The following is a 25,624-nucleotide window of genomic DNA, read 5'->3' on the forward strand; positions in this document are numbered from 1 at the left end:
GGATCACTTGAGATCAGGAGTTTGAGATTAGCTTGAGCAAGAGCAAGAGCAAGACCCCTTCTCTACAAAAAATAGAAGAATTAGCCAGGCGAAGTTTGCAGTGAGCTGTGATGACACCACTGCGCTCTAACCCTGGCAACAGAGAGAGGGCTTATCTAAAAAAAAAAAAAAGAAGAAGAAAAAGAAATTAAGAAAATGTTCTTGTGTGGCTTCATCTGGGGGAATCTGTTCCAAGGTGCTTGAAAGGCTACCATGTGTGGAGACAGTGACATTTTATCCCTCCCACAGCTCCTCTTACTTCCCACCCCCATGGGCTTTGGGTCCCAGGACCCTGCAAAAGAAAGGAGAGCAGTGTAACAAATGCCATGTGTTCCCATGCAGTTATACAGAATGATGTTAATTCCACAAAAACCTACATAGAGCTTGTTTAAAATTCAGTATCTTAATGCTCAGTACAATCCATATTATAGGAATTGTACAGGCTATTTTAAAAAAGAAAAATACTCTGCTATTTTATTAGAGAGCAGTAAAAATATTAACATAGGCCAAATTATATTTGTCATTTTAAGCTCACTAATCCTTTCCCAGTGACTTAAATATAGCATGATGAACCCTGAGATTGGATATTTTTAAATAGTGAGAAGAACCTGAGGCAATATTTGGTCTTGTCATTGTGTGAAACCGCAAGTACCACTGTTATAGTCAGTGTGTTTGGTTGAGAATATTAGTAAAAATAAGTTTTTGTTAAGGATTTAAGTAAAAATATACTGGTTTTGCTTTGAGACTTAGTAGAGGATGTGATGATACCGCAGTCTTAGTGCCTTTTGGTTTAAAAACAAAAAGTATTACCTAAAAAATGTACTTAATCAATTGAGATAGTTATGACCTTTTTCTTAGCAGAAAATGTGGAAAATTTCCACCTCCAATTCCTATTGACATTTGTTCTACAACCATATGGCATTTTTACGTTGGTGAAAAAAATATATGTGTTGTAGTAGAGGTACATAATTAATTTAATGATGGCTTTAATTTTCTATCATCTTTATAAACATGGTTTTATCATAAGTTATTTGACTTGATGTACTTTTTTCTAGTCTGTAGTATATATTTTATTTTTTTTACCCCCCCACCCCCGCAGTATGTATTTTAAAAATTGCCCTTGTGCATAGGCAGGCAAAGGATGTTAGTGGCATAGATATGTCTTCTCAAATGAAATTGTAATGTTTTCTGGTTTATTTAGGAGTAAAAGAAAGGCACTACAGCACACTGGTTAAGAACAAGAACTCTGAATCTTGACTCCAGCACTTACCTTCTGTATTAACTTGGACAACTTACTGTTGCCTAAGTTTGTTCCTTTGTAACATGAGAATAATAATAATACCTTCCTTGAAGGACTTTTGTGAGGATAGATGATAGAGAGATCTTAGAACAGTGCTGGACATAGTAAATGCTATATATAGGATTATCTTTGTTGTTATTGCTATTATTATTGCTGTTTTAATATTGGGAAATACTACCATTCTTACAGTATTTTTGCATGTGAATTCATGTGATTGAGAAGTTAATTAAAAATTCTCTTATTTCTTTCTCCTTCCAATTTTGCCAAAGTAAGATGTTTAATTGAGATCAGTGGATTTTCTTTTCCTGTTGACTCTTTTCTCTTTTAACCCTTTTATTATTTTTTTTTAATAAACAATCCCAGCCATAGGGGACCATAGGGAGGGGTGGGAGGAAGTGAGGCCCTATCCTCACACCCATAGACTCCTGAAAATAATGTTACTCTAAGTAAAAAGGAATTGTTTATGGTGTTTACAATGCATTTCACAGTTTATCCTATTAGAAAAAGGGTTTAATTGTAACTTTTCCTTTTGTACCAAGACTTACCACTCAGAAGTTGTCAAGACCTTTCAGTTGAAGCATTGTCAGCTGGAATTTTGAAATTGTATGTAACTTTGGCAGCAGCCTTGTTCCACCTTCCACATTGGCTAAGAGTTTCAGTCATATTTTCTCTGACATGTGGCCATCTAGTCCCTGAGGACTTCCAAAAATAGGGAGCCCACAGCTTGTCAAAAATAATTATTCTGTTGTTAGACAACTCTAGTCATGTGAAAGTTCTTTCTTATTTGTAAGTGAAATCTGCTTCCCAGAAACTTTAATTTGGTGCTCTTTGTTCTGTCCCCTGAAGCATATAGAACAGGACTGTTCCTTCTTCCATTTAATTGCTGTAGATATTTGAAGATGGCTTTCATATCATCCTTTAATCCTTTCCTCCAAGTTAAACATTCCTTGGAATACACGTTTCCAAATCCTTCCTTATCCTAATACTGGACCCGATCTATCATGTCAATGCCTCTCTTGAGGCATGGCACCTAGGACTGAACATAGTTTTCTAAACATGAGTTGACTGTCAAAGACTGTAGTGAGGCCATTCCCACCTGTGGTTTGGACAGGCACATCTGTTGATGCCGCCAGAGTTCGCATTTGCATTTTTTGTATATGTATCACAGTCTTAGCTTATATAAAAAATGTGGTTATCAGAGATTCTCAGCATTTTTTATGTGTTAATGCCAAACTGAACCTTATACTTTTACAGTTAATCTTTGAAACCTGAATATACAACTGTATAATTAATTATCCCTGTTATGCTTCACTGGCTACTATCAGTCTGTTGTTTAACATGTCAAAACCATTAAAATTTTGATGCCATATATGAGTTAGCCATCTCTCTTGGCTGTGTGACATCTGCAAATTAAAATTTAATATGCATTTCTTCTTCATCTTCATTCAAATAATACACAGAAGTGTGATAAGGGAAAGAAACCAAATATTAAAAGTCCTTGAGGCACGACACTAGAGATTGCTTTACTGTTCAACAAAATCCACTTACCAAACATTTTCTAAAAATAGTTGTTTTACATGTTCAAATCCATATTACTATACTCTAATCCAGACCCCATTTCTCTACCTATCCATCAAGGACTCTTTCAAACATCTAAATATACTCTATCCTTGCTATTTCTTCTTTCTTTCTTTTTATTTATTTATTTATTTATTTAGAGACAGAGTCTCGCTTTGTTGCCCAGGCTAGAGTGAGTGCCGTGGCATCAGCCTAGCTCACAGCAACCTCAAACTCCTGGGTTCAAGCGATCCTTCTGCCTCAGCCTCCCGAGTAGCTGGGACTACAGGCATGTGCCACCATGCCCGGCTAATTTTTTCTATATATTAGCCAATTAATTTCTTTCTATTTATAGTAGAGACGGGGTCTCGCTCTTGCTCAGGCTGGTTTCGAACTCCTGACCTTGAGCAATCCACCCACCTCGGCCTCCCAGAGTGCTAGGATTACAGGCGTGAGCCACTGCGCCCGGCCTATCCTTACTATTTCTGAAGCTACCAGCCAAGTGGCCATATCAGAGAGAAGGGAGTGGGAGAGAGAGACAGAAAGAGTGTTTTGTCATGACTTTTTTTCTAGAGATCACAAACCATCTGTTTAATAACCCTTTCTGGAGTTTTGCCATACATTGTCCATAAATTCACTGATTTGTGTTCCAGAATACACCTTTGTGCTCATTTTTATCTTTTGTCCTGTGTTTAAATACATGAGTCAGTTGAATCTCTCATCTCTGAGATTTTTCACATCTTTCAGTAGCTGGGAAGGACATTATGTGCATTCCGTGCCTGCAGGAGCAGAACAGAAGTGGGCGGATGCCCTCCGCAAAGGTGCTCCAGACTGAGTGCTGGCTGTGCAGGGTGAGGAGGCAGACAGAGAGGACAGTGCCAGTCGCAAACCTGATAGAGCATCAGGCACAGCGAGGGAGAAGCTGCGAGGGGAGGTGGTTCACTGGGTGCCGCACAGCCATTGGTCCTAGAGTATAATGTTATGTTTGGAGTGGGAGCGTGGGTAGTCTTGGAAAAGGAAGGCCACCAGAAGCTAGATGAAAGCTGATCCCAGGGTAGTAGTCCTATCCAAGGCCTCCCTGACAACCTGCAACTGCTATTTGAACACACATTTCATCCTTAAAGGCCCCTCTCCATGGAATTTATTTTAGTCTTTACAGTTTTTTTAAGAGATGGGATCTCACTGTGTTGCCCAGGCTGAATCCAAACTCCTGGGCTCAAGCAATCCTCCCTCCTTAGCCTCCAAGAAGCTGGGACGACAGGTGCGTACCACAGCACCCAGCATGGTCTTAACAATTTTTAACTCATTCTTTAGTTGTTCTATTTCCTCTTTGTCTTCTCTTAGTAATATAGTATCTCTTGAAAATATTTGAGTATACCCATTCTTCTTATTTGACTTCTAGCCTTTACATTTTTAAGCCCCCGATTTTTGTCATCTCTTCCCCCCATGCACCTCCGTCAGTCTTGATTGGATTCTGAGTTTTGGCCTTCCTGACGAGGTTGGTTGTTTGTGACCATTTTTCTGTCAGAAACAGCACTTGAAAAACATTTGTGACTGTCATCCTGGTGATGACACACACTTAGGGGTGGATGCCCAGCAGTTTTCACAGCTCTGTACCTCTCCTTTGTCAGCGCCTTCAAGTCAGGGAGCGTGTCCCCCCGCACAGTGGTGCAGAGCAAGTGCCCATCCAGGGCGAGCAGTGGGGCTGACTATATCCTCCCCCCTTTACACCCAGGCCCTTTAAAAATCTGAGCTCTGAGAGAGCTCATTTTGTAGCCACTTATTTTTATCTCTTTCCCATTAATCACGACCATGGTGGGAATTTAGTTTTTCAGAAGTGCCCATTACCCTGGAACTATGTTTCCACTTAGGATCTCTTGGCATCATGGCAGTCTTTTCACTAAACTTATTTGTGCAGTGCACTCTACTCTAGCACTCTAGGTGTCTCAAAACCATTTCTGCTAGTCCTTTTTTTTTTTTTTTAACAAAGAGGATCTCCCTCTGTTGCCCAGGCTGGAGAGAAGTGGCTATTCACAGGCATTAATGAGAGTGCACTACAGTCTCCAACTTCTAGCCTCAAGCAATCCTCCTGCTTCAGCCTCCTGAGTAGCTGGGACACCATGCATAGTTTCTTTCCCTGGCTCTAATACCAAAATGACATTACTTTTTTTTGTTGTTTTGCAAGATTCCTATCACCTTTACATCCAATTGTGTTGTCATAATTAAGCAAAAAGTACTTCCTCTATCTTCTGATACATAAGATTACCAGTGGGGCACACCAAGAATTTGTCAACTACAGGCCGGGCACAGTGGCTCACGCCTATAATCCTAGCACTCTAGGAGGCCGAGGGGAGCGGATCGCTGGAGGTCAGGAGTTTGAAACCAGCCTAAGTAAGAGCGAGACCCTGTCTCTACTAAAAATAGAAACAAATTAATTGGCCAACTAAAAATATATAGAAAATATTAGTCGGACATGGTGGTGCATGCCTGTAGTCCCAGCTACTCAGGAGGCTGAGGCAGGAGGATTGCTTGAGCCCAGGAGTTGGAGGTTGCTTTGAGCTAAGGGAAACAGAGTTATACTCTGTCTCAAAAAAAAAAAAAAAAAAAGAATTTGTCAACTACAAAATGCAGGTTTCAGCAGCTGTTCTCAGGTCGAAGTCCCTCGTCGCTACTGCATCATGCCTTTCTGCCAGCTTCATAATCTTCATTAGGAAAGCATGGTCCACTTCTACCACCCAGTTAGGAGGCATGTGGCCTCCTCCCATAACAGCGTGGCTGTCACTTATATCCTTATGTCCTTGTCCATTTGTTTTCAACTGTGAGAAAATTCTAGTGTATTGTTTTACACTTCCTTACTCTCAATTACACTTTTCTTCAGAACAGGGTCCATGTTCCAAATGAATTTTATCATCTCTGTTCTCTCTAAGCACTCTGCCTAGTTGGGTAAATGTAAACTTGGGGTTAGCTCCAAACCTTTTCCATGCTCTAGAGTGGAAAAGTCCAGATATGCAGAAATGAGACACAGGCTGTTTGACAGATTTGCTGTGGACTCTTGTCCACATCACTTAGCCTCTCTCATCCCAGCATCCTCTCCTGCTAAATGCAATGAGAGGATAAGATTGTGCTTGGAGTTTCTCCCGCGTCTTAAAGCCTTTCTCTGGTTTCCTTGGGCAGAAGTGGCTGCTGCTTCCACTTCTCCTAGAACTACTTAGACCCCATGCCAGGGACTTCTCTTTAATATTTTAAAAGAACTTTTGAACCAAATAGTTTTCAGAAACATATAATGATTTTCTCAAAAGGGTCTTATATATAAGAGCAACATGTATCACTCAAAGGGTGTTTAATAAATGTTAAATAATAATGCACTTAATTTTAAGTACTTTGCATCCTCTTCTCTCTTTGTTAATATCTTTAATTGGATCCTCTAGCAGGGGATTTGAACTTAATTTATTTCAGGTGATACTGCACTTATACAATTATTCAGTTGACTTAATTAGAGATTTAATTATATCAGTGCCCTAAAGTGCTATATCAGAGAAATGAACTACTGACTGATAAATCACCTTTTGTATTCTTTGTGCCATTTAAGACTACAATGGTCTTTAAGCCATAAGGGTCAGAATGTGCATACTAGCACTTCTAGCCAATATGGAAATTTGGAATATGAAAAGTTCTGTGCATCAGCTTGGGCTTTGCCCAGTGAAAATGTAGGTGAAGTCAGGAGTGGGAAGAACTCTTTTTAATTGTGGTCTTTTCTCTGCAGCTGTTGGAACAGAGGTCCTGGGTCCAGTCCCCAGTGTCCCATTTAACTGTGTCTGCTTCTACACTCCTACGACTGCCTTTCCCAGAGATCCAGGGAGACAGGAACTATGTTTCTCTCTGTATCTCCAGCCTCTGCTATATGCCTAGGTTATATAGGTGTCTAATCTTGCTTATTGAGTTTGATCATTGCAAAGACAACCAGTTGAAAGTATGGTTAGAATAGTATAACCCCATCACAACTTTTTAAAAGAGAGTAACTCAAAATACATGCCCCAGTGAGTGAGATACTCTCAAATCTAGCGAATCATTAGAATGACCTAAGAAGCATTTTTGAGGCTTTATTGAATCCATCTCCAGGGGTGGGGGCCTAGGCATCTGTATTTTAAGGTTCCCCAGGTGGTGAGTCTCAACAACTAGCCAAGTTTAGGAGCCCCAGCTTAATGTATCTATTGTTGCATTTATTTACAAAAGATAAGATCATTCTTATCAAGATAGATAAGATAGATAGCTACCTAGGCTAGTTTACATAAAAATAGATATCAGTGAGGAATACTGTACATGAAGGATTAGATTACTGGTTAGTCATGAAGTGGCATTTTTTTTACACAGGCTGTCAGGTCCCTTGGCATGCAAAGCCCTGTGAGCCCAATTCTGGGGATTTGAGTATTGACTAGAGTAATAGAGAGAAATTAGATAATAGAGAGAAATTAACTCTTTCAGGCTTGAGTAACTTTCAGTGCTGTCCTCCTGGTTGCTGTGTTGTCCTTATCTGAGTTGCCCATCATCAGAGGATTAGACACCCTGTTAGCCACCCTCAAATATTCAGTGGAACCTGGCTGAATAAAGTTTGTAGAGGAACAAACTAAATGAAACAATCAGAGAAATGTAGAATCCAAAACATGCCACAACACAGCCTGGTCCTTTCAAAATGATAATGTCATAAGGCAAAAAGGATTAAAGTGTTGTAACCAGAGAATGTAATGTGTGAACTGGGATTGATCGTAGCTAAAAACATCACTTTAGAACCAATTGAGGAAATTTGCTATGGACTAGCTATTGGATAATATCAGGGAATTCTCTAATTAGTTTTTCTAGTTAACTTTCCTAGCTGTGATAATAGTATTGTGATTATGTAGAATGTTCTTGTCTTAGGGGATGCATGTCACAACAAGGGTGAAGCATCCTACAGCCAATGTTGTGTCCAAGCCAAGTCCTAGTCACTCAGAGCCTACTGGTTTTATTGAAGGGGAGAGGGTTGGTTTTTTTTTTTTTTTTTTGAGACAGAGTCTCACTTTTGTTGCCCAGGCTAGAGTGAGTGCCGTGGCGTCAGCCTAGCTCACAGCAACCTCAAACTCCTGGGCTCCAGCAATCCTTCTGCCTCAGCCTCCCAAGTAGCTGGGGCATGCACCACCATGCCCGGCTAATTTTTTGTATATATACTTTTAGTTGGTCAATTAATTTCTTTCTATTTTTTTTTTAGTAGAGACGGGGTCTCGCTCAGGCTGGTTTTGAACTCCCGACCTTGAGCAATCCGCCCACCTCGGCCTCCCAGAGTGTTAGGATTACAGGCGTGAGCCACCGCGCCCGGCCTGTTTTTTATTTTTGAGACACGATCTCCCTCTGTTGCCCAGGCTAGAGTGCAGCGGAACCATCATAGCTCACTGCAACCTAAGACTCCCAGGCTCAAGTGATCCTACTGCTTCAGCTTCCCGAGTAGCTGGGACTACAGGTTTGTGCCACCACACCTGGCTAATTCTTCTATTTTTTTGTAGAGATGGGATCTCACTATGTTGCTAAGGCTGGTATTGAACTCCTAGCCTCATGCAATCCTCCCACCTCGGTCTCTCAAAGTGCTGGGACTACAGGTGTCAGCTGCTGCACTGGCCAGAGCCTATTGTTAAATATTTAACAATGTTGTGATCGCACCACCCTTGGCAGCTTGAAATCAGCCGTGATGAGCATATGTATACCACAGAAATCTGCCTTTTTTTTTTTTTTTACCCCCTGGAGAACTAATTTACCAGCATAACACTGCCTGCAGCTTACTTTCAAATGGTTCAGAAAACACACACAAACATACATATAGATAGATGGAACAAAAAATGACAAAATACTACCAATTGTTGAATCTAAGTAGATAATATATGGTCATTCATTGTACTAGTCCAGGAGTCAGCAGACTTTTTCTCTAAAGGCCAAAGTGTAAATATTTTTTATTGCAGCCTCTCTGACAACTTCTCAACTCTGCAGCTCTGCCTTTGTAGCACAGAAGCATCCATAGACAATGCTCAAATGAATGGCCGTGATTATGTTCCAACAAAACTTTTTTGTTGACACAGGGTCTCACTATGTTGCCCAGGCTGGGTTCAAATTCTCCGTCCTTCCTACCTCAGCCTCCCGAGTGACTGGGACTACGGACACTCATTGCTGTGCTCAGCACCAACAAAACTTTATAAACAAAATCAGGGGGCCAGATTTAGCCCAGGGCCATAGTTCATCTTTTCTATACTTTTTGAATACTTTGCAATAAAAAATTGAGAAATAAAAAAAGCATAAAAATTTCATGCCTTAGGCCAGGCGCGGTGGCTCACGCCTGTAATCCTAGCTCTTGGGAGGCCGAGGCGGGCGGATTGCTCAAGGTCAGGAGTTCAAAACCAGCCTGAGCAAGAGCAAGACCCCGTCTCTACTATAAATAGAAAGAAATTAATTGGTCAACTGATATATATAGAAAAAATTAGCCGGGCATGGTGGCACATGCCTGTAGTCCCAGCTACTCGGGAGGCTGAGGCAGGAGGATTGCTTGAGCCCAGGAGTTTGAGGTTGCTGTGAGCTAGGCTGACGCCACGGCACTCACTCTAGCCTAGGCAACAAAGCGAGACTCTGTCTCAAAAAAAAAAAAAATAAAATTTCATGCCTTAAGTCTTAAAAAGAAAAAAAAAAAAAAAAGCATAAATTTCTTAGCCTGTTTTTCAGAGACTTGCTTGGGTCGCCTGACATCTACCCCTGCAAGCTGTTTTCATTCCTTGGACACTCTGCACTGTTTGGCCTCCGTCATGCCTTTGCGCAAGCTTCTCTCTTTCCATATGATTCCCCTGCTATCCCCGGGATCTATTTATCAGCATTTACAAGACATGCCTCAAGTTCTACTTACTCTGTAAAGCCTTCTGGAATCTTTTCCTATTAAAGTTGATCTCTCATTTCTCTCAACAGCTCTGGTCCTCCATTTGTACCTAGATTTTGCTGCATTTCACAGTTTATCCTTAATTAGCTTTAGATTTGTAAAGCAGAGGATCATTCTACTCTGTACACATAGTTGGTGATCAATTAATACTCATAACTTAAACATCTAATCTAGTCATGTAGATATTTACATGCCTGCAGGTGCCAATCTAGAAGTCTAGAATAGGAAGAGAATGTTGGCCTGCCTAATTTAGATTTGGAAAGATTAAAGGTAATGAAAATAGGAAAATATTCTTTCCTTTTTTCTCTCTTTCTCTCTTCGTTTATTTCTTTCTTTCTCTGTAAGACTGCTCTGATCCCAGCTAGCTTTCAGGATATTGTGTATCAAGCCAGAATAGTCTTGGTGGATGGGATAATTTTCTTGGCAATGAGTAAAGGCTTGAGGAGAGAGGACTAAGTCATCCCAGCATCTATGGTGAGTTAGACACCATCAAGCACTCTATGCTATATTATGTAGTCACCTCCACCTGCCCACCCCACCAGTAGTACTAACTACAAGGGACTGAAGTCTTTATAATCTTAGGAAAGCCATTTAGGACTGAGAACAGTTAGATGGCTTCTCTACAATTATAAAGCTAGAATGGGAGTCTCAGTCTGACTACCTCTGATACCCAGCCCCATTTTAGTGCCTTCATGCCTTCAGTGATTGGCAAGAAACCAGGAAACTTGGGCTGAAATAGTTCCCAAAGTTTATATGCATTGTGGAAATAATCTGTGGTGTGCTGAGAATCTGATGGAGTTTAGTATTAAGTGCCACCGAACAAGGCTCATGTCTGTAATCCTAGCATTCTGGGAGGCCGAGGAGGGAGGATTGCTCGAGGTCAGAAGTTCGAAACCAGCCTGAGCAAGAGTGAGACCCCGTCTCTACTATAAATAGAAAGAAATTAATTGCCCAACTAATGTATATAGAAAAAAATTAGCCAGGCATGGTGGCTCATGCCTATAGTCTGAGCTACTGGGGAGGCTGAGGCAGTAGGATTGCTGGAGCCCAGGAGTTTGAGGTTGTTGTGAGCTAGGCTGATGCCACGGCACTCACTCTAGCCTGGGCAACAAAGTGAGACTCTGTCTCAAAAAAAAAAAAAAAAAAAAACCTGGCTTTGCCACTTTCCTTCTATGATCTTGAGTCCCCGAATTTCTCTGGACCTCTATTCCCTTGACTATATAATTAGAGTAATAAGCCAGCTGATTTCTTTTATTCATTCATGTTTCATGCATTATGCAGTAAGTAACTTGAAATCCCATGAAGAGATAGGTGAGTGAATAGAGAAGCAAAATACAATGCCGTCCTCCAGGTGTGCACAGGGTACTCCAGTGCCTCCAGGAAGAGGGGCATCTGGCCCCTTTGGGCCGTCATCCTATCCTTGCTGAGTGCATTCCACCTAGGTGGAATTTGGGGAGCTTGGGGTGTGGGAGGATGGCCCCAGGGGAGATGGTAGGTCACCCCAGAAAACTGCAACTAGTTCCCCCAAATACATGATTAAAGGGGGAGAGGGGGAAATGAGGCAGGGCAAGAGCTAGATTGGGAGGGACTTCGATGCCTTCTGAAAGAGCTTGGACTTTTAAGGCTCTTAGGAAGGCAATGAAGGGTTTTAAGCAAGATCATATTTGCATTTTATAAAAATCTCCTTGGCAGCGTGGCAGATGGAGTCCAGGAGTGCAGAACTGGTGATGGGAAGACCCTTTAGGAAGTGATTGCAAAAAATTACCCAGGCGAGGGATGATGACGGCCTGAACTAATGTAGTGGCAATGGGAATGAAGAGTAGAGGGTAAATGTGAGAGCTCTGAGGGAGATAGAATGACCAGGATTTACTGACTGTATCTGTCAAAATAGCTACAGGTAAATCTCACAACCTTGGTGGCTTAACACAACAAAGTTGAGATTCTTGCCCATACTACATGTCGGTGGCAGGCGGGAGAGACATTGCAGTGCTCACGGTGGTCACTCAGGGATCTGGGCTGGGGAGCACCTCCAGTGTGGCGGGTTGACTGGCCAGAGGGAGTGCCCTGGAGGGACTCACACGGACAGTTAGATGCAGCACCCCAGAAGTGACTGCATCATTCACCTGCCTAACTCCGGGCTAGAACTTGCTACCTGGTCCCACCCAATCTCTAGGAGCCAGAAAGTTCATGCGTGGGTGCCTGACTGCATGTGGGGAGTGAAGGCACCTCCCAGGTTTCCGGCTTAGAGAATTAGGCAGACTTTGGAGTCCTTCACTGAGGAAGAGAAGATGGCCCCAGGGCGAGGGAAAGTAGGCAGACCACATCATTAGAAGTCTTTTTCAGCTCTACAGTATAACCCCTTTATTGGTCCTTTTCCATCACTGAAGAGAAGAATTGAAAGTCCACTTCGTTTGTCAGCAAACATCTACTTTATTCTTTACAAAGGGAGTTTTAGTTCATTCTTCCCAGTCAAATAAGATCTTTTAGTTTTATAAATATAGCATTCAGATCTAATACTGTGTGTCTTTCTTGAATTTTCATATGGACTACTGTATCAACATATGGTGTTTAAAAAAAAGTTATTGACTAAGATGTTAGTGAGCCTTCCTCACATAAGACTACCAGGCTGTAGAGTTCAAAATGCCAGATATGAGAATGCCCTCACCTTCGTTATGGCCACCCTAGCACAGCACATTTCAAGATATCAAGGGGTGGGAGTTGGGAGGAGGTGTAATTAGGCTGATGGGGCCTATTGTGCTACACTGGAGCACAGACACCAAGCAGCCTTAGGGAATATTCGTGCCTGGAGAACATTGGGAAATGATGTCGTCTTTTCCTCAATATAATGTAGCAGAAATACTGAATCTGTACTGTTTCTCCTCTTCTTTGTGTTGCACCTCCCTTCCCCAATTTAATTGTGGTGCTTACTGCATACCTTAAAAACTGACTTTTTTTGTCCATTTGTTTCTTAACAGTTGCGAGAAACAATCAAAGCTGGCAAAGGTGTGACTTCAGCTATTGACCTGTGTCGTTACCATGGAAACAAGGCACTGGCGGCCCTGGAGAGCTTTCCTCCCTCGGAGGCCAGATCTGCTTTAGAAAACATTGTGTTTGCTGTGACCAGATTTTCATGACACCAAATTAAAAAGACACTATTGTTTATTAGCAGAAAAACCTAGGGAATGAGGTGATGGAGAGAGCTTTCATGGTGAAATATCTAAATGTGTTAATGACTTTAAAAACATACATTTTTTCCCTTTTTTTTTTATCACATCACTAAACGAATGCTGCCTTCTTTTTGGAACTGCTGCAAACAAAATTAGAAGAAAAAAAGGTCAAGCAGTTTTCACTTGTCACGCCAGAAGCACACTTGAGGCTGCAGTAGCAGAAATAATTAATGAGATTCGCTCCTGTGACCTCAGCAAATGGACAGGAAATAAGTCCTTATTGATTGGACCGAGCCAGGGATGGCGCCAGGGCGGTGGCCTGTGGTTTTCCTTCTAGAGAGGACGGAGCAAGCTGGAAGCTGCAGGTGTCAAGAGAAACACTCAATACCAGCCAGTGAGGACCGTCATATCAAAAAACTAGTGACCAATTTGTCATAAGGGAAAGTAGTTCAATTAATTAAGAAAAATATGCTTTATTTGTCATCTTGCAATTATGTCTCTGTATGTATAGATACAATATGAATGTATTTTGTGCTTTATGGTTTTTGTAAGATTTTTTTTTAGAGAAATTGCTAAAAAGTTGCCAAATATTTGAAGTAGGAGATTAAAATGTTGTCAGATGTTAAATTGGTTATATTAGGAATTGTGTTTTTCTTTCTTAAAGAACAGATTTTTTTTCAAACACATTTTATTTTTTTAATGAAAAAGGAACTTTTTTCAAGTGAAATGTATTCAATTATAATACTTAGGGAAATACCTTTAATTTTTACACATTTCAGAAATATAATTGTTGTATTGGGAAATTCATTGGTGAGAGTTTTCTTTTAACCTTAGAATGTCACATTTTGGTGTTGAACCACAGACATCCAATTACAGAAAGAATATAAGCAATCTCACAGGCCTGCAATCAGACACTGTCTCTGTGTGGTGGTTCATTGGAGATGATTTTTGTGGTTTGCACACATGCAATATGAGAAGACCGTTGACAAGAAGGCTGAGTTTACATAAATGATCTAGATTGAAACTCAGCTACCTTTCTTCCTTATGTGGTATAATTACAGCCCTATCTGGAGACAGCGAACACAGCAAACAGATTTTATTACCCAGTTCACTCAAACACTAAGTGAAGTTATTTTAGTTAAATTCCTCCCCCCAAAAGTTATCAAACCATTTTATCAGAGCCCAACATGTGACATGCAATGAAGAGAAAACATGAAGCTACAGAGATTAGAATATTAGGAAATATTTTAAGTATACTTGAAATATTGTAATTGTATAGTTTATGCCACTACAATTTGAGGCCTATTAGGTTTAGCTTCAGAGAACACTTGACTCTCCTGTTTGAAATGTCTTTTCTCACTGAAATTGGTTTAATTAGTAACTATGGTTAAGATGCTTTATATCACACTAGGTTTTAATCATTAACTTCCCCAAAGGAGGAGTCATGCTTTGTGTTCCTGTGTGTTCTTTGGATAAGCCGTAGGTTTCGTGGAGCAGATGGCTGGGGACTGCAGGGTGCAAGGCGGGATCCTGTAATTCTGGTTGAGCATATGGTTTGCTGTGTGACCTTGCACCAGTCACTTCCCTCTGAGCCTCAATTTTCTAATCTGTAAGTGAGATTAAACAGCATAATGTGTGAAATCCCTTCCAGGTTCGTTTTATTTCCTAAAAGTTTGAAATTCCTGGCTGTCTTACTAGCAAAGATGCTGTGTGAGATTCAGGGGGAGAGGCTCCGAGGGAATGCGCAGAACTTAATGGGCAGGTTCCTGCCAGACTGCCTCACAGGTGACTGAAAGTATTCTAGCTCTCCTTTGTATGACATGCAGCCCTGGACTCTTCTGTTTGACGCCCACCTTTCTGCTGTCTTTGGGACCTTTCTTAACTCCCTTTCATCTTCCCAGCTCCTTTCCCATCCTTCATTGCATATCCTGAGCCCCTGGCTCCTGCACCCCTGGGAGCAGCCGCCCACCCTCCCTGCTGAGTGAAAGTATTCTGCCTCACCAGCCGGGGACACCTGGCCTCTCTTCTTAGGTCATACTTAGCAGAGCTCTCGCTTCCTCAGCACCTTGGCAAGCTTGGGTATAAAACCTAACAGGCTAGGCCAGGCGTGTAATCCTAGCACACTGGGAGGCCCAGGCAGGAGGATCGCTCAAGGTCAGGAGTTCAAGATCAGCCTGAGCAAGAACGAGACCCCATCTCTACTAAAAATAGAAAGAAATTATCTGGACAACTAAAAATATATAGAGAGAAAATTAGCTAGGCACGGTGACGCATCTCTGTAGTCCCAGCTACTCAGGAGGCTGAAGCAGAAGGATCACTTGAGCCCAGGAGTTTGAGGTTGCTGTGAGCTAGGCTGATGCCACGGCACTCACTCTAGCCTGGGCAACAGAGTGAGGCTGTCTCAAAAAAAAAAAAAAAAAAAAAATCCAAAGGTGTCAGTTCGCCTCCAGATGATAAAGCAGCCTTTCTCTAGGCCGGGCGATGGAGTTCTCCAAGTCTGCGCTTGACCCTGGTGATGCCACACCCACCGCCTTTATAGCCACCGGGGGTCGGCCATCCCGCCAAGCCTGCCCTACCTCGCTCTGGCAACTATCAGGCCAGGAACCCTTAAGCGCCCTCGGTGGTGATGGCGGTGGCAGTGGTGACACTGACTCTCTTGAGAAGAAAGGAATGTCTAGCTATTTATTTACACACAGGTGTACACGCACGGCAAGCAAGCTCCCCGTATACACCGCTTATTCTCATTTCTGCGCTCTTTCTTCACTGATCTCCACAGAGTCCAGTAGCCCACAAAGGAAATAAAGTCCTCAGAATCACACTCAAAAAAAAAAACCCTAACAGGCTGGCTGATTTACTCAAAAGTGTGAAATACTGACAGTGTTTCTCCTTGCCCCTTCTTCAGGGATATTTATTTATTAGCTTATATTAGGTTCTTATCATTCCAGACAGTCTCCGAGGAGAAATTTGGGGTTCTAAGACATTTCTTAAGCACACCCCTCAGCCTACTGCCTGAGTGTGACTAGTGAAGGTAATGAATAGGTAGAGTCAATGGCTCTGGAATGTCTCCTTCCCCTTCTACTTCACCTCTCCCCATCATGTTTCTTACTAGAGGGAAGAATTCCTTCATTAGCTGTCACCCTGCTTTCCTCCACCGAGTTCCCCCAAACTTGCCAGTTGGCGCCTCCAAACCTCACTCGCTTTGGGCCCATCAACCTACCCACATTCTCCTCCCTGTCAGTTTTTTAAGTGTAATAAAGGCTGCCTGGGTGCAGGCTACGTGTACCAGGCGCTCTGCCAGAGGTCCTATCTACACTAACTTGTTTTAGTCCATGCAGAAACTCTTCGGGGTGGGTCTCATTCCCCCATTTACAGATGCAGAAACTGGCAGCGAGGCCCACCTCGGCCACCTCGGACTGACCGGCTTCCCTCCCACCTACCTCCCTTCTGCCTGAGGGTCTTTCCAGGTAGTGTCTCTTTCTCTCTTCTTTTGCTTCTCTTTCCTCTTTTCCAAAGGTCTCAAGCTTGTCTCCTCCTATTTCCTTCATATCCCTAGTCTTGAATCTTCACAGTGTCTCCTCTGCTGGTTATGATTGTGCTCAGTTCTTTCTATAGCTAAAACAGAATTTCTCACTTCATCCTGTTTATCCTTCCATCTCCTTTTTTCCTCCAGCTTTACCAACAAACTGTACAGTCTACTAAGTCCTTACTTCTTTTTTTATTTATTTGTTTATTTATTTTTTGAGACAGAGTCTCACTCTATTGCCTGGGCTGGAGTGCCAGGGCTTCAGCCTAGCTCACAGCAACCTCAAACTCCTGGGCTTAAGCAATATTCTGCCTCAGCCTCCCAAGTAGCTGGGACTACAGGCATGCGCCACCATGCCCGGCTAATTTTTTCTATATATTTTTAGTTGGGCAATTAATTTCTTTGTATTTATAGTAGAGACGGGGTCTCACCCTTGCTCAGGCTGGTCTTGAACTCCTGACCTCGAGCAACCTGCCCACCTCGGCCTTCCAGAGTGCTAGGATTACAGGCGTGAGCCACCGCACCTGGCCTAAATCCTTACTTCTTGGCTGCCAGGTGCCCACCACCGTCTAGACCATCGCCAGCACTTTGGGCACTCAGAGAATACTTGCTGAAAAAATACATCAAGTCTTGCTGCTCTGCTTTACTGAGATGTCTTCTTAAAGTTCACAGTTGACGTCCTCACGGTGAAATGTGTGAGCCCTGCAGAGTCCCTGCACTCTGCCCTGCACTTGTCACAGCATTTCACAGGGCAGCCTGTCCTGGGCACCCGTGACCACCTCTGTTCAGGTTGCTCCCCTCTTCCCTGACCACTCTCCTCCTCTTTTTTACTGCCACCCCTTGAGCCATTCTTTTCCACATATTCTAAGTCTGTTTCCCCAGAAACTAGAAGGCAGCTTCCTGCCCCACTAAATGCTCTTCTTTTAAGTTTCCCAACTTAGAAAAACTGTTTTCTGACATAAGAACAGTATCAACTAGATGTCGGTTTTTGAGCCACTTACCACCATTCATGATCAAGGACTTTGAAGGAAGACGAAGCATTATGACTATCATCAAATGCATGAACTTTGTTGTAAGTTTTACTTGATGATAACGTTAATACTCTTGGGTTTTCTTGCTCATATGATGTGGCTCCAGTCACACCTAAGAACAATAGATAATCAGTGACATTGGCTACCTGGTCCATGGTCTCATTCTCCAGTGTTTGTAACTTTGTCTTATCTGTGACAATGCTATTGCTGTGGCTCAAGAATACATTAGTGCAAAAATGTTCCAAAAAGATGTGGGACTTTTTTCTGGTAACATGGAAATCCAGTGACCAGAAAGTGATCTGAGTAATCCTCGATGATCTCCTTTTAAAACCCGATGCGCAGCTATACCAAAGGTGCTTGGGAAGTGGTGTTGGTGGGATAGTGGTGCACATAGCTGCCTTCCAAAGGTGTCTGGGGCCAAATGGGCGGCCAAAGGATACTTTTCTTTTTTTCTTAAATAACTAGCTAATCAGCAGGTCCATCACTAATAAGGAGAACTTTGTTTTTCAGAAAACACTTTTGAAGCACCATCCTGGAGTTCTCAGTTTCAGGAAGACTCTTTCCTTCCTCTTCACTTGTCATCCCACTTTGAGGTTCTGTTTATGACCAATAGAAGCTCCAGGATTTGTCTTTAGAATCTGTAGGACTACCTCTCAGTCTAGAGAAGCCTTGCCCCACCTTCACCAGAGCACAGACTGTCAGACACAGAAAGATTGGCTTCTTTCTAATCCATGTGGTGTAATAGAATAATTGTGAGGACATTGTTATTTTTTTAAAAAAATGATAAATATTTGAAATTGAGGACATGTTCCATTATTAATGGTTCCCATTATTGTTAATCATGTTTTATTCATAGTAAAGTTTTTTGCCCTTTTGAAAACACAAGATAATCATTTACCTTTTTCTCTTGCTGCCTTGAGTCCTGATCCCCTTCTCAAATTTACTGTTTTATTTTTTCAGAATGGGTCTTGCCTTTCCTTAGGAAGATTTACAGTCTTCTAAAGGTGACTTAACAAGAGGTGTTGGCCGGGCACAGTGGCTCATTCCTGTAATCCTAGCACTCTGGGAGGCCAAGGCGGGAGGATTGTTCAAGGTCAGGAGTTCAGCCTGAGCAAGAGCAAGACTCCGTCTCTACTATTAAAAAAAAAAAAAATAGAAAGAAATTAATTGGCCAACTAATATATATAGAAAAAATTAGCCAGGCATGGTGGTGGATGCTTGTAGTCCCAGCTACTCGGGAGGCTGAGGCAGGAGGATTGCTTGAGCCCAGGAGTTTGAGGTTGCTGTGAGCTAGGCTGACGCCATGGCACTCACTCTAGTGTGGGCAACAAAGCAAGACTCTGTCTCAAAAAAAAAAAAAAAAAACAAGAGGTGTCACCTGGGGAGAGGCCAGAACTGATAGTGGAATCCATGGCTCCCTTTAGCTCACCCCACCTGCCCTCGGAGCTCTGAAGTGCTAGGTTTAAGGCTGCTACTGATGGGGGAATGTTCCTGCTTAAACCCACTGTTTATGTAGAACATGACCTATTTGTCATTATGAGCTTCCTAATTGCTGCCTATTTATACAGACCTGAACCGTGATTTTATTTTTTACTATTTATTTATTTGGAGACAGAGTCGCACTCTATTGCCCAGACTAGAGTGCCATGGCATCAGCCTTGCTCGCAGCAACTTCAAACTCCTGGGCTCAAGCAATCCTCCTGCCTCAGCCTCCCAGGTAGTTGGGACTACAGGTGTGTACCACCACACCCACTTAATTTTTTCTATGTTTAGTAGAAACAGAGGTCTCCCTCTTGCTTAAGCTGGTCTTGAACTCCTGAGCTCAAGCAATCCTCCTGCCTCAGCCTCCCAGAGTGCTAGGATTATAGGCAGGAGCCACTGTGCTTGGCCTGAACCACGATTTTCCTTCCTTCCTTCCTTCCTTCCTTCCTTCCTTCCTTCCTTCCTTCCTTCCTTCCTTCCTTCCTTCCTTCCTTCCTCCCTCCCTCCCTCCCTCCCTCCCTCCCTCCCTTCCTCCCTCCCTCCCTTCATTCTTTCTTTCCTTCCTTCTGCCCTTTCTTCTCTCCTTCCTTCCTTCCCTCCCTACTCCTTCCTTGGTTCCTTTCTTCCTTCCTCTCTGTCACCCAGGCTGGAGTGCAGTGGCACAATCATAGCTCACTGCAGCCTCAAACTCCTGGGCTCAGGCAATCCTCTCACCTCAGCCTTGGTGCTATTGACATGTTGTTGGGCTGGCTCACTATTCATTGTGGGGGTCGGCCCTGTGCATTGCAGGATATTTGGCAGCATCCCTGGCCTCTACCCACTAGAGGCCAGTAGCATCCCTACCCCTCATCATGACAACGAAATTTATCTTCAGACATTGCCAAATGTTCTCTGGGGGTTAAAATTCCTCCCATTGAAAACCACTGGACTAAATTAACCTTTGTATGTGAATAAGCAATTATCCCAGAATTATTTGTTGAAAAAACTGTTCTTTCCCCCTTTGAGTTGCCTTGGTAAGTTTATAGAAAATCAAATGGCAATAAATATAAGGGTTTGCTTCCATATGCTGAGTTATATTCCATTGATATCTATGTCTGTCTTTATGCCAATGCCACAGTTTTGATTACCATAGCTCTATATTAAGTTTTGTTTTGTTTTGTTTTGTTTTTTGAGGCCAAGTCTTACTCTGTTGCCCAGGCTAGAGTGCCATGGCATCAGCCTAGCTCACAGCAACCTCAAATTCCTGGGCTCAAGCAATCCTCCTGCCTCAGCCTCCTGAGTAGCTGGGACTACAGGCATGCACCAGCATGCCCGGCTAATTTTTTCTATATATTTTTAGTTGGCCAATTAATTTCTGTCTATTTATAGTGTAGACGGGGTCTTGCTCTTGCTCAGGCTGGTTTTGAACTCCTGATCTTGAGCGATCAACCCACCTCAGCCTCCCAGAGTGCTAGGATTACAAGCATGAGCCACCACGCCCAGCCTCTATATTAAGTTTTGAAATTGGGAAGTGTAAGTCCTCCAACTTAATTCTTTTCTTTTCATTAAGCTTTTTATTTTAAGATAATTGTAGATTCATATGCAGTATTAAGAAGTAATATAGAGAGGCCAAGCACAGTGGCTAACACCTATAATCCCAGCACTTTGGGAGGCTAAGGCAAGAGGATCACCTGAGGCCAAGTGAGACCAGCCTGGGAAACATAGCAAGACTCTCTCTCTACAAAAAATTTAAAAATTATCTGGGTGTGGTGGCACACACCTGTAGTCCTAGCTACTGGGGACGCTTAGGTGGGAGGATCCCTTGCGCCCAGGAGCTTGAAGTTATAGTGTGCTATCATCAGGCCACTGGACTCTAGCCTGGCTGACAGAGCAAGACCCTATCTCTAAAAAAAAAAAAAAAAAAAAGGAAGAAAGAATACAGAGTACAGAGAGCTCCCTTGTACCCTGTACAGTTTCATTTCACCAATGGTAACATCTTGCAAAACTGTAATACAATATCATAACCAGGATATTGACATTGATACAACTCATCAATCTTATTCACATTTCCCCCTTTATACTTGTAGTTCCTTTTTAAAGTAGTTTTGGCTACTCTGGGTTCTTTGTATTTCCATAAAAATTCTTAGGATCAGCTTGTCAACTTCTACCCAAAAAAGCCTGCTGGGATTTGGATAGGGATTTTGGTAATTGTCACCTTAATAATATTAATCCTTTAATCTTCCATGACCCATCATGATTTTCTTTTTCTTTTACTAATTTTTATTGTGGTAAGATGTCTATAACATAAATTATGCCAATTTAGTCATTTTAAGAGTACAATTCAGTGACATTAACTACATTCACAATGTTGCGTAACCATCACCAACTTCCAAAACTTTTCCATCACCCCAAACAGAAACTATGCTTTTTTTTTAAACAATACTTAAATTACCAACTTACTAGTTACTGTATGGTTTACTCTGGCCCCAAAGTCTTTTTTCAGATCAGTAATTTAGTACCAAACCCGAATCCCAAGGAACCCTGGTACTGGTCTTTGGAAGAATATAGACAGTCTTTGTTAAGAAATTGGGCTTTGCTAGCTTCAGATCCCAGCTGTGCCATTGACAAGCAAGTTACTTCGCTCAATCTTACATTATCATGCACAAAATTAAACATTTTAATTTCTGTTAATCTCTAGATATGGGCTTTAATAAACAGGGTCTAGAGACTCCAAGGGTGCCCAGCAGCCTGCCAGGTGCTGCGGGAAGCCACAGAGGGAACGTGTGCATGGTCTAGGGGCATATCTGTTTTTTACAAAGTTAAAGCCTCTCGTCTCCCTCCCAGTCCTAGTGGACATTTGCTCCTCATTCACAGCCCTTTTCTTACCAAGCCTCAGAATCCTTCTCAACACAGCACTCCAAGCACCCACTATTTAATGTCTCAGAGACAGCAGATAAGTCAAAGTCTATTTGCCATCTCTGTTCAACTAGCTAACAGCTATTTGCTTTAACCTGTGTTTCACCATTTGTTAGGTAACTATTTGAAGTAAAACCAATAGCCCTGAAAATTAAGGTGATTTTATTTACTCTCCAAATGTTATATTCTTCCTTTTAGGTTATTTTACTTTCTCTGCTTTGCATATAAATTATGGTAAAGATAGTAAAAGACATTATATGGTAGTTTGGCTTTTAAAATGGCAGAATCCATCATTTCGTCCAAATCTGCTGGTCCAAAGATTTTATGTAACCCTGTCCTCCTAATAGCCATCAACAAAAATTGAATGTCCATTAGTATGAAAAAATCTCTTTGAAATGTCTTTGCAAAACACTTTTCATGTACCTTTGTGATCATTAGTTCTTATTCAAGAAAGGTTAAAATGTCTTGTTTTTTCTCTATTTAAGAACGGTTTAAGCTTGAGCAAGAGCATGACCCCTTCTCTACAAAAAATAGAGAAATTAGCAGGGCATGGTGGCATGGCACCTGTAGTCCTAGCTATTCAGGAGGTTTAGGTAGGAGGATCGCTTGAGCCCAGGAGTTTGAGGTTGCAGTGAGCTATGATGACACCACTGTACTCTAGCCTGGGTGACAGAGCAAGGCCCTGTCTCAAAAAAAATCAAAAATAAAAAAAAGGAAAGGTTTAGATTTTGTTTTATCTAATCATTTACACCACTGAGGTTGATTGGGGATTTTTAAAAGATTTTCATTTCTTTGTGTGTGTGTGTATGTTTATATATATATAAATATGTATGAATGTGAGATGAAGAGATGGACAAGAGCAGGTAGTAGAAAGAGCAAGTTTCTTTTTTCTCATGCTATTAAACATCTATATTTTCTCTTTCCAATGTCCTACCTACTGACTTTTGATAAGAGGCTGGCTTGACAGATTACCTTAATTTGTATCTAGGTGTTGCTAAGCTGATCACCATAGTATCAAGACACTCAGGCAAATATAGATGCCTAAAAACAAATGTGTAGGAAGAAACATTTGTCCCTAGTCCCCTTACCTCTGCTGGCATCAATTTGAGTAGTTCAGCATTAAATCTCTGTTATAGTTGCTTCACAGCCATAACAAAACAAACAAAAAAAGCTTGAAACCCAAATTATCGAATCCTATAAAAATGTAATCATGTCTACAAGTTTGACATTTGTCATTTACAAAAGTCATCACTGGCTTTGCAGACGCTGCTGCTTCTCGGAGTCGCCTGCTACCAACCATGGTCTTCGATATGGCCCTCGACGGCGAGCCCTTGGGCCGTGTCTCCTTTGAGCTATTTGCAGACAAAGTTCCAAAGACAGCAGAAAACTTTCGTGCTCTGAGCACTGGAGAGAGAGGATTTGGCTATAAGGGTTCCTGCTTTCACAGAATTATTCCAGGCTTTACGTGCCAGGGTGGTGACTTCACACGCCATAATGGCACTGGTGGCAAGTCTATCTACGGGGAGAAATTTGAGGATGAGAACTTCATTCTGAAGCATACAGGTCCTGGCATCTTGTCCATGGCAAATGCTGGACCCAACACAAATGGTTCCCAGTTTTTCATCTGCACTGCCAAGACGGAGTGGTTGGATGGCAAGCATGTGGTCTTTGGCAAGGTGAAAGAGGGCATGAATATTGTGGAAGCCATGGAGCGCTTTGGGTCCAGGAATGGCAAGACCACCAAGAAGATCACCATTGCTGACTGTGGACAAGTCTAATAAATTTGACTTAAATGTTTTATCTTAACCATCATACCATTCCTTCTGTAGCTCAGGAGAGCACCCCTCTACCCCATTTGCTCGCAATATCCTATAATCTTTGTGTTCTCACTGCAGTTCTTTGGGTTCTCATATTTTCCTTATCCCTTCACATGTAGCTGGATTGCAGAGTTAAGTTTATGATTATGAAATAAAAACTAAATAACAAACAAACAAAAAAAAGTCATCACTAATCTTCATACCTACACCTGGTAAGGACTGAAAGAACCTGCATAGTATTAATAACATATATTGCCCTGTAGCAATATAAAATACCAGCAAAAATAAATGTATCTTTTTTGTTCTGTCTCAATAATTAAAGTTCTTCAAAAATGATTTTTAAGATTTCAAATTCTAACAGATGATTTCAGCAAAATGACATAGTGTAAGCTTTATCTTTTGAAATTGGTATAAATATAAGCTGTACTTTCCAATTTTATATCTTAGTCTTATGACTTCCTTTGCCTCTCTACATCTGCACAATAGGAGAACAGCTCAATTTTCTTAAAAGTGCCCATCAATACTATCAAAATATGTTTACAGACTGGATGTATTTGTTTACTCAAATAGTAGCATAAATATCTGTTTTTAGAAAGCTTTACCATAAGTCTTTCTATATGATTGGATTCTTAAGCAAAGCTATGATTAGGAAATAAACCATTTTCCCCTTTCGCTGGCTGTAATGAAAGCTTTCCAACTTAAACATTGTGTTTGAACACTTCTTCCATTCATAGCATGTGCCCATCAAAAAGCACTTTCCGTTTGCAGTATGTCAACTGTACTATTTATAACCTAGTTAACAATGCCAACTAAAGGCAGTAAAAGGTGTGTATTTCATAAGCTAACTCCCAGCAATAATTTCTACAGTTACATGTAGTTGCTTGCTCTATTATGTTCAACATCAGCATTATAAAACTGAGTACAGGAAGGAGAAAATAGTACTAAAATTATATTATTGTATTCCTTAAAGACTTTTATTGAATAAATTAGAAAAGGGAAAAGCATAAAATGAAAGTAGTCCTAGCTTATAATGGACATTTTCACAAAATGACTGATGACTGTTACACTAGCTGTTCAGAGAAAGGAAATCACTGTGCGCCATTGGTTCTTCTTTCTATTTGTCTACAAATTTGTGTTTCCCCAAACAGTCCTCTTTGCTGCTGCTTTGTCTTACCAGACTGTGATTCCTCTGACCTAGAAACCTAGGCAGAGAAAGAAGTGAGAAACCAGGGTAAGTTCATGCCTTCCTTTCACTGGCATTTATTAAGTATTATTGTGTGCAAAGCACAGTCTTGGGATACAAAGATGAATCATAGAAGGAGATTATTTGTATCTTTCCCACTACACTGTGGGCTTCTTGGGATCAGGTTCTCTTTGAAGGCAGTGGGATATATTTAATAATAAATGGAATAGACAGATCTGGGTTCAAATCCTAGCTTTTCCATCAAATGTGATATGAGGCAAAGTCCCCAAGTTACTTCTTGCTTTCTTATAGAAATGGAGACAGTCATGCTTACTAGTAAAGTACCTAGTAAGCACTAAAACCACCCATCAATGCACCTGTCAGAGAGGTTGCCATTCAATAAATAATGTTAAAAGGTAATATGTTTTTATAGCAATGAAACAAGTAAAATAGAGTAATAGTAAAGGAGCACTGGATTGCAAACTCTAACTAGAACATCGGTTATAAAATAAATCTGGAGACTTCTTTTAACATACAGGACAATATGAAGTGAGAAAAGGTCTAGAAAAGAGATGGTTAGAGTCCACCCCGAGGTATATATTTAAAAAGCAGTATGTAAAGGGCCACCAGCAAGTGTAAAGCTTACCATCTGGAAAGTTATGAACTTGGATAAAGACAGTATTTGCA

At 41.5% G+C, this 25,624-nt stretch overlaps 1 protein-coding gene and 1 pseudogene across 3 annotated transcripts in view; both read left to right on the plus strand.

Annotated features, from left to right (window-relative positions):
* Positions 1–14,647, plus strand: part of PDSS2 (decaprenyl diphosphate synthase subunit 2) — a 242,489-nt gene extending 227,842 nt beyond the window's left edge. For all 3 annotated transcript variants that reach the window (XM_076003083.1, XM_012753148.3, XM_012753145.3), the window contains one exon: positions 12,815–14,647. In XM_076003083.1, the coding sequence (XP_075859198.1) occupies positions 12,815–12,973 (159 nt within the window). In that variant the 3' untranslated portion in view covers positions 12,974–14,647. The remainder of the gene's footprint in view (positions 1–12,814) is intronic.
* An 8,573-nt stretch (positions 14,648–23,220) lies between these two features.
* LOC105864889 (peptidyl-prolyl cis-trans isomerase A pseudogene) lies at positions 23,221–23,743 on the plus strand (annotated as a pseudogene).
* Positions 23,744–25,624: the final 1,881 nt, after the last annotated feature.

Source organism: Microcebus murinus, chromosome 5, assembly GCF_040939455.1.
Source record: "Microcebus murinus isolate Inina chromosome 5, M.murinus_Inina_mat1.0, whole genome shotgun sequence".
Taxonomy (NCBI): Eukaryota; Metazoa; Chordata; class Mammalia; order Primates; family Cheirogaleidae; genus Microcebus; species Microcebus murinus.